General features: G+C 40.6%; 1 protein-coding gene across 1 annotated transcript in view; it reads right to left on the minus strand.

Moving 5' to 3' along the window:
- Positions 1–2,164: 2,164 nt before the first annotated feature.
- The window catches only part of antxr1c (ANTXR cell adhesion molecule 1c), a 40,881-nt gene continuing 27,823 nt past the window's right edge, over positions 2,165–15,222 (minus strand). The window contains exons 13-18 of the mRNA XM_023262110.3: positions 14,799–14,894; positions 14,536–14,574; positions 14,065–14,163; positions 13,797–13,964; positions 12,336–12,416; positions 2,165–5,268 (exon numbers count right to left, since the gene is read on the minus strand). Coding sequence (XP_023117878.2) covers positions 4,999–5,268; positions 12,336–12,416; positions 13,797–13,964; positions 14,065–14,163; positions 14,536–14,574; positions 14,799–14,894 — 753 coding nt within the window. The 3' untranslated portion in view covers positions 2,165–4,998. The remainder of the gene's footprint in view (positions 5,269–12,335; positions 12,417–13,796; positions 13,965–14,064; positions 14,164–14,535; positions 14,575–14,798; positions 14,895–15,222) is intronic.

Raw genomic sequence — 15,222 nt, forward strand, 5'->3', positions numbered from 1 at the left:
ACAGCTAATCAGATGTACAGCAGTTAAACCAGCATTTTGTGGCCAATCTGGGCAGCACAACTGATACATTTCTACCCTACAGAGCAAATGACAACCATGATACCAAACTGTGGCTTATGTACGCATCAACCAGGCAGAGAGCAACATTAGCATTCATTAAATGTTATGTTTCTCTGAATTTGATGTCTGTAAATACAGTATTTGCTCTCTTTTCGCTCCAATTTTGGTCTTCATCTCCTCCTGAGGGAAATAATCAGTTTTTACAGCTTTACTTTATTCAGAACTAATCGCTAACTTTGTCTCCCTGGCATTCAGTGCTATGCAGGTAATATGGCAACCTTTTTGCTAGGATGACAATGCAAACAAGAAAAGCACACAGAGACTGCAGTGCTTCGCCAAGGCTGCTCAGTCGTATGATTTCCAATGGCTTACATCTTTTTTTTTTTTTTTTTAATTATTTTTTGGCCTTTTTTTGATAGGCGCAGTGAGAGACAGACAGGAAATAGAGGAGAAGAGTGGGGGGAAGACATGCAGCAATGGGCCACGAGCGGGAATCGAACCCGGGCCGCTGCGTCGGGGACCAGCCCTTGTATATGGGTCGCCCGCTTAACCCGTTGAGCTATACGGGCTCCCCTCCAATGGCTTAAATCTTGAAAAAAAAAATTGGTGGCAGAAATCACGGCAACATAGAATGTGGCCATTTAATATAGATATACCCACAAACAAAATTACCTTGTGGTAAGGACAGGCATGTGTTATGCATGTGCACGTTATGCATGGAAACTGAATCTCGTGACCTAAATATATAGCGGGCAGCGGGAATTGATGGGACTTGGAAACACCCCAATTTAATCAATTGTTCCTTGTATGATGTCCGAAGGGTAAATCCTAGTAAGTCCTCGTCGGTTGATTTGTGTTAGGACTGCAATCATGTGATCGTCAGCAGGCAGCTGACATAGTGTAGTGCCGCTATCTTGTGAGATACAGAAATATTTAACAAATCCGTCGATCCAGACTATAAGCAGCATCACTGCCAAAATCTAATCAGTTGGTCCTTGTGTCATTTCTGACCTTCCCTGAAAATTTCATCCAAATCCATTAGTCCGTTTTTGAGTAATGTTGCTAACAGTCAGACAGACAGACAGAAGGACAAATGTATGCTGATCGTGACATAACCCCACCGTGTTCCTTGGCAGAGTACTAAACATAGTGACAATGAACCTGTTGGCTGTAAAATTAAATAAGATGAAAGTCGGTAAATGACTCTGCAGAGCTGATGGAATCTGTAAAGTCAGGTTTGTCACAGTAAACTGTTTCACATCACAGATTGCTGTTTGAGCTACATGTTGGACCTAAACGTTGTTTATGGACGCTTTGAGCAGAAACCGTCGCACTGGGAATTCCACATCAACACCGTACTGCTTTCACTTTTAGTTTTCTTGTTCTCTAAACTCAGATGTCATTTATTACACTCAGGCAACAACACAACGTTTTTCTTCATATTTTTATTCTGCTTAGCTTGCAGAGACAGTTTGATTGGTATCGGTGTGACTCATCACGTTAGTTACGGCTATTGTTGTTGTTAAGACTTTTAAACTGAGATCAACACCAGATGTTAACAAGACAGGAGAGTAATTGTGACAAACAGTTCAAATTAGAACAGAATCAACTCATCAGTTGTGTTTGAAACATGAAGTTTTAGATAAAATCCTAATTATAATGTAAACAAATAAATTTATAGAGTTGTTCCTGCAGTTGTGCTCTTGACTTTTTGGAAATTAAGTTGTCTTTGTGTGAGACAAGATTGAGTAAAAATGTGGCTGATTTTGAGACCTCAAAACAAATCTCGTGTCAAGCACTAGTTACGGCTGACTCATTGTCAGGGTTAATGGAACCTAAATAAAAGGCAGCATCATTATTGGTATTTAGTAGACCTGCATTTTTCCTACTATTAAAATACCTTCAGTGAAAAAGGCCTTCTTTTGGCAGTCAGGAGACTGGGTTGCAGGTATAGTGTCAAGTTAATATGAATTAAGCTAAATAGGTTCTTGTCACGATGGTAGCCCAAACACGTGTGTACTTGGTGTAGCAGGACAAGTATTAATGGCACAAGGGAGGACATTCACACACAAGTTCAAGCAAAAATCACAAGGAGACTGTCTAGTAGAAGCTTAGGAGTCAACCTTTATTGATACTGTTAAAAAAGTCATGTCAACCAACAATAGGAAATCATATACGTCTTTCATATTTGCTTCAGTACTGCTGTTTATACATGTAAAAAACACTTGATTAACATAATGTGTCTTGTCTCATCTATGTTGTGAATCACATCACCGAAGAAGTTCCCTGTCAAGCACTGATGTTTGCTGCGTTTCTTGAGTATTATACGGCTGACCTCAGCTAGCAGAATGTGACACTGTACCCAGTTAGCAAGATGTAAAAAAATCTTCAGTTTGATACTGCACCAGCTGTCGGTGAAACACAACATAGTGGTGCTGCTGGGTTTGGGAATCTGTAAACAGTTGACTTTTCTAAGGCAAAAATCACATTCTTGGTGATGCCACATAAAAAACCCCCGAAACAAAACAAAAAAAAAGCAGGCACTGCGTGTAACCCCAATTTTGAAACTTTCTAGTAATGACTGCAACGTGTTCCAACTTCAATCAGTGATGCTGACATTGTGGTAAAATTTGCATAAACAAAAGAGCACTGATACGATGTTACAGCCCAGGACAGAGGAGCAAATGGACGCTTTGCAGTTCTTTGCTCAGTTTGCATCTTCAACATGAATCAAATGAAAAAATGGGTTTGAAACTTTCATTATCCATTTATTGTGATCGTGGACATTTTGAAGCAGTTGGTTCTCACTGTTTTATACAAAAAGGTGTAAAAAGCCACAAAATTTGCTATCAGATGTTTAATTAAGGTGCTGGATCACTGTATTATTTTAGTCCTTCCTAAATCTACACTTGTTGCAGGCCTGAAGTCAGCAGGCCTCATAGAGGTCTCTGTCACAGCGATCCTTTACCAACTAAACTCACATAATGCTCTCTCATGACAGAGATTTCTAGCAAAGTAGGTGGCTGTCTCATTTTGTTGATGGAAATGACACTAAAGCATCCCAATGATCTGATGACCTTGGCATTATTAGTGTCAACTACAGTGAGCTAACTGGAGTTTTTCAGTGGCCAATTACGAATGCATGTAGTAACACAACGGTACAGGACATAACTGAAGGACGTACATTTAAATGAAATTAAAAAAAAAAAAAATACATCAAAGAAGAAAAAAGTTCCAGAAGGCACTGGATACAGGAGGAATACCAGCAGTTTCAGCCTCTTTTCTACACCCTGAAGTCAAAATCTAGGAGTTCTGTTCTTTCATGTCCATTTTTTTGGCAGGTGATGTCCTCTACTCAGCATGCAGTCGCTGCTAACATGCAAAGTTTTTCTCTAACAAAACAACATAAAATGCAGCTGAATCCTTTTTAGTTTCTACAAAATGTTTTTCTGTGTAGCTGAGGTGGTGAGAAATGCTGGTAAGCCTTTTATGACTTTTGACTGGTTAGCGGTTGTGTTTCTAAATTCTGCACACAGTGTCTGTGGTTGGACACCTTGTCGATATTCAAGTACTCTCCTCTGTTTCTCTCGGGGAGTAAAATAAATTAGATGCTCTTTGAACTGCCCTGCAGTTGCAATGTGACCGGTGATGATATGACTGAAGACATAAAGTACACATAATGGTATCAAACTACAGTATCAGGATTGTGTATAAAAAATGTGAGGAGAGACCTGAACCTGATTTCTGGATGCTCGATTTCATGAGTTTGAATGTCGAAATGCTAACAAAATACATACTGTAGTTGCCCAGCAGTCTATGTGCGCAGATACCAAAACAAAAAATATATATAGCTGTAATCTAAATTCAACTACATGAAAAGGCGGTTAAGGATAAAATCCAAAGCCTCAAAGATATCAACCAACATGGCATTTAAAACACATCTCAAACATACTGTAAAAACATACCTTCCATAGAACATCTGTACACTTCCCTGTCACTGAATGATACAAAAACTGGACCACACATCATGTAACTGTATCAGTCTGTATTAAAGGGTTGGGATTTGTTGGTTTAGCATGTCGTTGAATAAAAGAAACATCACAAAATGGTGAAAAAGCTTTTAAAAAACATAATCAAATGTCTTTAATCTGTTTCTTAACACCATGAAGAAGACGACTAATTCAATCTGCTTTGAAAGAAAGTTCACAAAACTTTTGATCCGTCACACAGCAATGGAGAATTAAGCCAATCCGTTCTTTTGAAAGTTTAAGTCAGTTACTGATTTTCACATACAAAATTCTTTTCACCTCATTCCTCAATAACAATGGCCTAACTCAGTAGTTGATAAAGACAACAAAGAAATTTCATCCATTGCAGTATTCTTCTGTTCCTACATGCTTTGCTGTCCAGCAACAATCCTCCCTATCTCACAAACGCTAAGTAAAATATTTCCCCAAATCACCCCATTTAGTCTGTATGAGACAGAATGTCAAGTCAAACTGCTAGTCTAAATCATTTTTGTTGCTCATCAGCAAACACTGAAAACACTCCAGCCTGTAGAAAATAACATTCTCAGATTTTTTACAAGGAGCTCACTCTTTATTTTGGCACAAAGACTCACAGAGCAGTGAGGTCAGTAAAATTCAGCTTCCCCGCCATTCAATCATTTTCTTCCTCCAGAATTTAGCATCCCAGGTGGTAGCACGTATAAAATGATTTAAGCTGCCAGCTTACAGTATTACTTGACATTCGATCCCTTACAAAAAGACAGAAGGACTGGGGTTCAACATACTGCTGATCTTTGGCTTATAGCAGGAGTACCTTTGGCAGCGACGACCACAGCCTTCAAACTGAAAGAACTGGTCAACAGGGCGGTAATATCAATGTGATATCAAAGCGGGCTGCGTCGGGAGGGTGGGAGGGGTTTGTCTGTGTGATTCAGGGCCGAAGGCTGGGTGGAGGACGCGATGGCGGTGGACAGGGGAGCCCCGGGGGCGTGCGGGACGGTGGCGGTCCTGGGAGCATCTGACCTGACGGGGGTGCTCTGGCAGGAGGGCTGGTGGAGGTGGGGGACGAGGGCGGGGAGCGAGTCACGGGGCGGTAGTCTGGTGGTGGAGGTGGTGGTGAAGGAGTGTGGATCGGAGTGCGAGGGGCGGCCTTGGCTGCTGCCGACTCATCTTTCACTCTTGTGAAGTTGATGCATCGACCCTAAAGACAAAGAAAGAAACACGTAAGATTAAAATTCTTGCACGCTTCTATACACGCTTAATCCTCTTTAGGGTCGCAGAGTACGCCCTGGACAGGTCACCAGTCTATCACAGGGCTACATATAGAGACAATCACACTCACATTCACACCTACGGACAATTTTCATTTTAGAAAAGTTGCAAACAAAAAGGAAAGAAAAATGCTAATTAGGTTTGTCTCCATTAACTGACTTGAAGGTAATAAACTTGGTTGCATAGTGCTGTCTCAATCTTAGTAAACAGTGGTCATGTTTCAGTGTTAACATTGAAGCATACATGTTGAGAAAGCAGCATGGATGGTATGTAGGCAATCTACATTTGCAATATACATATCTGCTAATATATAATTGATTTTGAAAAAGCATTGACATGTCTGCTAAAAATGTGGGTCCACACACAGGTGTCTAATGTAAAGTACATCTGGGCTAAGAAGGAATTTGAGCACAGGTCCTGGTACAGCAGCTGCTCTCTGTATGATTGTATGTGTGTGTGTGTGTGTGTGTGTGTGTGTGTGTGTACAGCCAGCTGGTGTTCCAGATTACATTTAAATCCCTACTTGTACGCCCCCACTCCAAATTATCCCAGTTAGGCCGATGTTCTGTCCCTAGAACTGTGATTCCCTTACCAAAGTTCCTGTGTTCACCATGGGACCATATGGAGAACAAAGATTGGGGTTAGAGGTGTATGTGTGTCTGAGTGTGTGTCTGAGTGTGTGTGAGGTGGTAAAAGGCCGTCGTTGAGGTGCAACATTTCGACAGCCTAAGGTTGACTTATCAGACTGTAAAACTAACTAATTAATTCTGTCAGAAATCGCATTTCTACTCGTAAAATATTACAGTAACCGCAGGATTCAGTAAGTTTGCAGAGGTCGCTGTTACCATGGAAACTCTGCCCACTCCATAGCTGCCTGTGGTTGGCAGACAGAGCGGAGTGAAGTAATGTTAATCTGCTAATAAGCAGTATCAGTGATTTGAGCCACAGGGCCACGGTTTTACATCGTGGAAAACGGGAAATGATGTCAATCATAAAGCTGTGTGGAATGAAGACCTTGAGCACTTAAGACAAAATTAGATTTGGCTCTAAAATGTTCATATAGTGAAACATTCATTGAGTTTAAGCACCACAGAACTGACTTAGAGTGAGTAAAAGGGAGCAAAACAGCCATAGAAGAAGAGGAAACAGTGAATAAGATAATAATAATCCACATTGAACTGAGACAACATCCCACTATAAATTTTTGCCCTTTAACTCCAGCCAACCACTCCTGTCCTCTTTCATTTAGCCCAACATCTCTGCATCGACCGCAGACTCCTCTGTAACAATGTGTTGAATTGCAGCCTGGTGGGATGAGAAATTAGGTGAGTAAATGAGTAAATACATCACAATGACCAGATGTAGATTGAGAAATGCCTCCATCTGTAACACACATATATCACACGGAGGAAACCTTTGGCAGAAAATCAATAAAAACACTCCAGAGAATCCAGCAGAAACCAACAGATTCTGGTCTGTCGCCACTTATCCAGTCTGGCATTCCTAGACATCAGTCCAAAAACACTGATGATCTTTAAATTCTTTAAAGCTGTTTTCTTGCTAAGAGGGGAATATACGTACATTCTTGGAAATGGTGTTGCACCATGGCTTCATCTGAATCAGGATTTTGTGAGAAACAAATAAATAATTATTTTTTCTTCCTCATTTTCTTCCCTGTCAGACATTGCAGCTGATGAGTTTAACTAGTTCAGAGGAATCGTTAAAAAAAATGCTCATGTAGTTCCACAGAACAGCTTCTCATTCTTATTTACGTATAAAATGACGTCAAAGGAAATGAATCTTAAACTACAGATGTTTTTATCCTTTTGTGGTCAAATGATTCTTTTTAAAGTGATTTTTAGTTAACAGTAACGATTATGCAATACATAATCTTCAAGGGAAAAAAATGTGACATTATGGGAAATATGCTAACTCACAATTATGTTTAGAGTTTAAATACGATCCACTCCACTGTCAGTCATCTGTGCTAAATACAAAGCTGGCAAATGCAACATAGCACAGAAAATGGAAACAGAACAAAGCTACTGAGATGACCAGCACCTCTGGAGCTCCCCAAATGACTTTTATCACAGCAGACATTTTGACTCTTTATTGCAGGAAAGCCAGGTTCTTACAGGCAAGTCTCACCACTCAGCAACCATCTTGGCTACCAAGACCAGCCTGCATAGAATCACTAGTCAAATCTGATGGATATTGCTGAAAAAGTGTGGTGACTTAGCTCCAAAAGGTTCAAAAACCAGATTATACTTCTACTACGCATGATGATTTTATTTATTTTTTCATTTATTTTCAGGATTGTATGGATGGAGAGTTTCTCTATTTATAATGTCACTGATGACGAGCAACAATAGAATTCATAATCCTGATGTTGTTCCATTAAGAGTCTAATTAAACCGTGTCAGTTAGCCAGCATGCACAGTACGAGGTGCCTGAAAAAAGGTACACTACTGTTCAAAAGTTTGGGGTCACCCCAGCAGTTTCAGGTTTTCCATGAAAACTCACACTTTTATTCATGTGTTAACATAACTGCACAAGGGTTTTCTAATCATCAATTAGCCTTTCAACACCATTAGCTAACACAATGTAGCATTAGAACACAGGAGTGATGGTTGCTGGAAATGTTCCTCTGTACCTCTATGGAGTTATTCCATTAGAAATCAGCCGTTTCCAGCTAGAATAGTCATTTACCACATTAACAATGTCTAGACTGTATTTTTGATTAATTTAATGTTGTCTTCATTTTAAAAAATGCTTTTCTTTCAAAAATAAGGACATTTCTAAGTGACCCCAAACTTTTGAACAGTAGTGCACAGCTGTGGTTTCCTGCTATGATCTGAGAAAAGTCTAAAAAGTCTTTTCCATTGCATTTCTTTAAATTCTACAAAAACAGCAAAATGTAATGTAATAGCTTAGTCTTTGCAGTAAGTTAGGTTATCTGCTGATGGTGATTTCATACTTAATGTACAGACATGAGAGTGGTATCTATCTGTTCATTAAACCCTCAGTGATGGAGCAAACATTTCCCTAAACATCAAACTTCTGCTTCCAGTATGTAAGCAAATAACCCCCGGTGATGCTGTTAGTTCATTGGGTTAAAACTAAATGCACAGCGCCTTTCAGTGGGTGTAAACCTCAAAATGGGTTTGAAACTATTTTGATGCGTAGATGGAGAATTTTCTGTGCATGCGTTTTGTGTTTTTTATCCCAGCTTCGCTTCATGTACATTGTTCTGTTAGCACCCAGCTGCGGTTTGAACCTCTGAACATTTTCCTGGATTTAAGAAAAGCCACACTTGCTTGTTCTTTCTGACTGACCTCCTCCACTGTCGACAGTCTTACCAAGGTCATAAAATTGTCTAGGCCTGGGCTAAATGTGTGTGTGTGTGTGTGTGTGTGTGTGTGTGTGTGTGTGAGAGACATGGTCAGTCGGTTGGTGGAGACAGGCCTGCCAGTCGTCTGCCATAGGTATTACCTCATGTCCTCTAGCCAGCTAACTGCCTCCCTGGAGAGGCTTGTGTTTATGTGAATGGGAGAGAGAGAGAGAGAGAGACTGTGGGTAGCTCTACATCATGCTTTTCACTCTCACGTCAGTGTAATGGATGTGGTTTAGTGACACACAATGGTATAATGGCTAACTCCTTTCTCAAATGTAGATCCTGTGATCTTAACTCTGCAACATCACACATGAATCGCTGCTCTGCCCCACGGTGCTGTGCAGAGAAGAGAGGTTAGTGGGTGCATTGCTGGGGGAATGGAAAAGTGTGTGTGTGTGTTTGTGTTGAGGCAGGACTATGACTGAAGTTAGAATGATGCTACTGATGTTAAAGTCAAACTCAAGAGCCTCATGTTCAGTTCAACTCACATGACTAGTATCCACGCAAAACCACCAACGTAAAACGCATCATTTCTTGTGTGGTCGTACATTATTCCTTGTGCTGAGCTCACCCATAGGGAGGGGTTTTAACAGAAAAGTGAGACATTTAATGGCTTAGATATGTGCTGCATCAGTGTTGCATTAGCTAATAAAAACAGTAATTTATTACCAAATCATCATGTAAAACCTTAAAGCAGTCTAAGAATTGATGCATTTTTGGAGTTTCAAAAAACATATGTGTGCACTGCACAGGACTGCAACCAGGGTTGGTCTCACGGGTGACATCGAGCTGTAGCAATCAGCATAAAAAAAGGCATCAAGAATCCATGCTGAAGTCATTTGGAGAGTTTTCTTATGAATTTGAAAGTCTGCCATGTTTGGAGCGTGAGGCTTTGCTCTAAAAGGTCTGTTCAGGGTGGGACTGTGGAAACCTCTGCAAACTTCTGGCAGGATTTTAACAACACATAGCTTTTCAGGTAACACTTAAAGATTGAGGTGCCTCATCCTGTTTTCCACTCTTCTTGAAATCGTTACACTAAATGAGACGGCCTGCTGGACTGTGAGATGCTTCTGCTGCTTTGTTACAAACCACAAATGACTTGAGGAGACGACATCATTTGAGTGGGAAGAGAGACAAGATTTCTTCAAGAAAATAAGCATTGCGTCATGTGGAGCTCACGCTTCCCTAAAAGCCTTTCTGGGTAGAAGAAACTTGTTGACGAAGGAAATCCAATCCCAAATCTCTTTCATCTGACCGCCGGTTTGCTTTGGTGAAGATGTAATCGTAAACCAGTGGTGACTATTTTTTAATCTCATTTGTCTCAAAGAAAAGCGGCTGCAAATTCTCTCTCTGTACCTGTTTGGGGTGCCAAAAAAACACTCTAAACTGTGGAATTCCCGTTAAAAAGGATCATTGGAAATTTTCTGCTAATAAGGCAGGATTTTAACTGGTGCTTTGGATGGGGCCTGATCAGCGGGAAAGTCGGCTGTAGAGAGGAGGAAGAACAAGTAAAGGGAGTAAATAACTGATGATAAAAGAAAAGGTGGAGAATAGATTGACGGAGAGCAGGAAAATAGGGAAAAATGAGAACATGAAAAGAGCAGATGATGAAGTTGGTGTTAAAGAAGAGGAATCATGTGATTATTATATTGCTACTTGTTCACGATGTTCACTATCTTATTTTCATGTGCCCATAAGCCACTGCGACATTTGCAAATTAGTGCTAAATGCACTGCTAGCATGGCTAAAAAGCAAACAGCTCATGGAGAGTTTAGAGCTTATACTCCTCATTTATAAAGTACTGCTGAATTCCAAAGTGCCCATTAAGACTGGTGCAGTTAGAAATTATATAGAACACATTTGAATGCTAAAACTGTCTTTGCTGAACGTGTCTGAGGGATTTAAAACATCCCTGGAGAGCTTTGTGGACTCAGTGAACTCCCATCTTCTGTCTACATCCAACCAAAACTGCTATCTGGGGCTTTTTGATACAAAGACTGAACATTAAAACCAAACCATGTGGCTAATCTGTGAAGAAGAGAGAATTTTTACCATCTTACATGCACGAACACATCAGAAAACACACCCGTTGAGCTACGAGGATGTGAGCTGTGGTTCTGCTTTTTATCCGATTTATGGCGTCTAATGTGAAGCAGGTGTGAGAGTGCGGCTAGCTCAACAAGAAGGAATGGGCCAACGGAGGTGTTAGCCAGCGCAGGAACACCAGGAGTGAATGAGACGGACAGACAGATGGAAGGAGGGAGGGCGGGATGAGTAATCGGTACAGATGACTGAAGCATTTTCAGGCTGGAGACGCACCAGGACACTCTTAAAACTGCACCGCTTTGGAACATAACGTTGGCTTTTCTATCCCCAGAGTGCATTATCGCACAACGTAGGAACGCCAGCATTAATTCATACATATCATTACACATTTTGTTAAAGCTTCTGTGGAGAACTGACTAAATGTTCCAGCTTAGCGACTCTAATTAGAACATTTTGGATTTCGCTCCAGTGAATTGGTGTATATGGGTCTGTAGTCAGAGGGACAAGTTTGGAGGGTGGAGTCTTTTTTTAGTCTTTCCACAACCAAAAAAACAAACTAATCCATGTCTAGCTATTCCACTACTGTACCTACAGTCGTGCACTAACCCAGCAATGAGTGAATCCAAAGTCAGTGAACTATAATACAGTTTCTAATTGTGTACAACTTTACAGTTTTTCAGTGTTTGAGCAGTCATAGGTGAGCTGGTGTGCTCGAGGGTGGAGAGTATATCAGAGACTGTGTGCATTTTCGAGGAAGAAGTGTAGCCTACATCTAAGACATTTAAGTTATAAAGGGATTTGATTCTTCTCATGGAGAGAACTTCTATATTAAACTCTAATATACAGAGAGGGACTTTAAGGTGTATAAACGCATACTGTACATAAAACTAAGACTAACTGGCTCTACAATGCAATACTATAATAATGTTTTTTCACCCGATTTAGCATCAGAATTTTTAGTATGTCCCATGTCTAGCCAGTAAAGTGCATATTTACGGCCTTTTTATGTTTTATTGATGTTAAAACAAGTTAGTCTGAAACATTAAAAAGTCAGCAGGACACAGCATTTTCATCCAACTCATCGGGCTGCGCTGTCAGCTTAGTTGTGTAGCTAACTAGAGGTGATTAAATCTACCAACCACAGCTACCATTCCAACTGAGATTTGTCAGCAAGAGTTGAAATGCCTCACAGGCAAAGCAACAGTACCAAACAGGGACAAACACTACCAAATTTACAACTCTATCAAACCTGGATTCAATGCTAAGTCACAAACTGCTTTGTAGGTAAAAACCTCAATGAACACATTATATGACTTATTGTTGGCCACTTTAAAAATCAGTTTACTTCTGATCCGAATTACCCAGTGAACTCAGAAAACACATCTGAAAAGAATAAGAAAATACATGACATAAGATTGAGGATGGAGGGAAAAATGAGAAGAGAATGATGCAGCTGTGGGTCACCACAAGTATAAAACCCTGCAGGAGGGTTGAACTAGAGAGAGTGGGTGTGGGTGAAAGCTTCTGATGAAATGAAACACTGCTGAGATACTTACATGATCACCGGGCTGGGGTCTCATCAGGGAGACCTGGTCGTATCCGCGGCGAAACAGAGCCCAGATAGCATCCAGTTTACCCTGAGAGGACGGAGGACAGGGAGAGGTTGAACAGCTGGACACATCTGGACACCAAACCCCTCCCCACCGCAATGCATAACTTCATAAAAACCTGCTAATAGTGATTTTTCTGTATCAGCGAACATTTGGTCTGTGGTCCTCAATCAAGCCAAGAGTCTGCAGGTTTTAATCCCAAACAAACACTACAGCAGCTGATTCTGCTGATTAGTTCCTTCCTCTTTGGTTGAAGCTGTTTAGTCACTGATTAGTCATGAACATGACTGGTTGTATTGCTTATGTAACTTAAAACATGAGCAATTTAACTTTAACCGAAAAAAATTAGCATCTGAATAAGGATTTACTTCTAATTCACAGGAAGGGACTGATGAGCCCAGCTGAAACAGTAATCCGGTGCATCTTAATAAGAACTGTATTTAACTTTTGACAGACCTGCAGGACAAACTTTCTGAGCTAAAAGCTAATGGATTCAATGGATTAAGAGGGATATTCTCCATCCTTACATGTTGAAATCTTGTGTTTTCTGGGTTTTCTGGCCCCAAAAAAGTCTCCAGAGTGAGGTATGATGCTACATAGCTGGAGTTTTATATCCTAATCCGAAGTAAAATTTACAGATTGTCAGGTGTAGAAATACAGAGCTCCACTGAGACCAACCACAGACCAACACACACAGATTGACAAGTCAGTGTACTTACAGCATCTTTTTCTTACACTGACTGTTTTGTGTGAACAGTGTAATGAATCACTGCTGTACCTCTTTGGCTTCGTATCCAAAATACAGCCTTTAAAGTCTCAAGGTAACAGTGTGTGTTGATAACAGTACAGCTACTGTATAAAAGGCCCGTGCCAGCACACAGAGCTGCACTGTAATGTAAGATTTACGCACAAAATGTGCTGCCAGCAATAACGTCTCACTGTCTGCAGTATTGTGTTGAATTACTTTGGTTATGTGTGCCCATTGATAGCTGGTGAAATTTGTGCTTATGCAACTAATTATACATAAACACGGCCATAGTGAGCTTTATTTCTCCCCGCTGTCTTGTGAAAACTTACTCCACTTGTGGTGCTTTTCATGTTTCAACTTCATCTCAAGTGTTTCAGGCTTCTCTGTGGGCTGGGAGATTTCTGCTACCCTCACTTATTTAAAAATTGGTGGGCAAGAACTCTAAAACGCAGAGTGGTCAAACTGTAAACAAGGCAGATTTTTTGAGCTCCTAAAAAGCTGATATTTTATGTCAGGACGGCAAAGGCGGCAGGACGGCATTCCTAAACTAATTGCAAACATTTTGGGCATCTATAAAGAATAACAGCGGCTTTAAGTATTTTTAACCCTACAGTGCCCCATTGTCTGCTGATCCTGTGTGAAACTGAAGCTGTGTTTACCCGGATGGGCGTGTACCACTTCCGGCTCTGAGGCGGCTTCTTGTTCTGAGGTTTCTTAGGTTTGGGCTCGAAGGGTTCGTACTCCTGCTCAGGCATTTTCACCACAGCGTTCTTGGGCTTCTCCAGCTTTGCCCCCTCTTCAGTCGAGCCCTTCCCTCCCCAACGCACCTATTGACAGCAGATGGTACAGAAGCAGTGAATGTAGCTTGTCATCAGTGGATTTTAATTATAATGTTCTGTAAAGACTGTACACATATCATCTAGTCACCTCCATCCTTTTGATCCCTCCGATTCCTCGTCCTCCGTAATATGAGGCATCCACAGTGGGCCACTTCTTCTTGGGCAGGCCGTCTTCATCATCTGACTCCTAAAGCACAGATATTTACACAAAAGCTGACTTCTTCACTCTGTTAGATACTTTTTAAAAACACACTGTTTTGTCAAAACAAGTATATAAATCTACCAAGCTGAGATTTATGTAGAAGATGGAGAGATCCATTAACTAGCCTATACACCTTTAACGTTTGCATGATTTTAATTAAAATACAGAAATGTATGTATGCGTTTCCATGCTAATTCTTTCATATTATAGAGTATGCTTGCTTGTTGCTTGTTGATTGGATTTTTGAACTTCTAGTCAATTTCTGCTTAAGTACACCGACTCAAATCAGTCAACTATACTACATTTTTGTTGGTATTACGTGGTAGGTGTGTGTATTTGTGTGTGTGTTTGACTCACAGGCTCAGGAGGAGGTGGGGGAGGTGGCTCTTTGATCACCTTTGGACAAATAAAAGACATGGCATGAATTTCAAAACCACATTAATCACATCTGTGCTTCACATCTCAGAGGTTTTTATGGGTTTATTCATTGCATAAGGACCCCCGAGGCGCTTATGGGTATTTTGGAGTTTAGGCAAAACCTCTCTGAAGGTGCTTAATTGTAAGTTAAGAGTTGTTTTTTTAAAATTGTCCACTTCCTGAGCGTTGTTGGTGTTTCTTACCACGGTGCAGCAGAGAGGCCAGAACCACCACATGAAGAGAAGGGCCAGCAGGAGGAATAACACCAGCAGGGTGATCAGGAGGATGGTACCATCGAACTGGAGAGGAGACATAAGTGATATTAGTACGCTACTAGAACCAAACCAGGAAAGACTAATGGCCCTTCATTCATCCACATTTACCTAGCTGGATAGGGATTTAACGTACAAAGCATAGAGAAGTTAGCAATGTTACAAAAAAATATATTTAGCATCACCTTTACCAGTTGCTACATTGAAGTGAAGCACACAATATTAAATCAATAATTATTTCAGTAATATAAAACAAATTATTCAGAATTACTACTTACACTTTTGGCATTTTTAGTATTTTTGATGCAAATTGCAACCATGTTTTGTATAAGAGCAACTGTAGGAGTGGTACCGG

Source organism: Amphiprion ocellaris, chromosome 18, assembly GCF_022539595.1.
Source record: "Amphiprion ocellaris isolate individual 3 ecotype Okinawa chromosome 18, ASM2253959v1, whole genome shotgun sequence".
NCBI classification, from domain to species: domain Eukaryota; kingdom Metazoa; phylum Chordata; class Actinopteri; family Pomacentridae; genus Amphiprion; species Amphiprion ocellaris.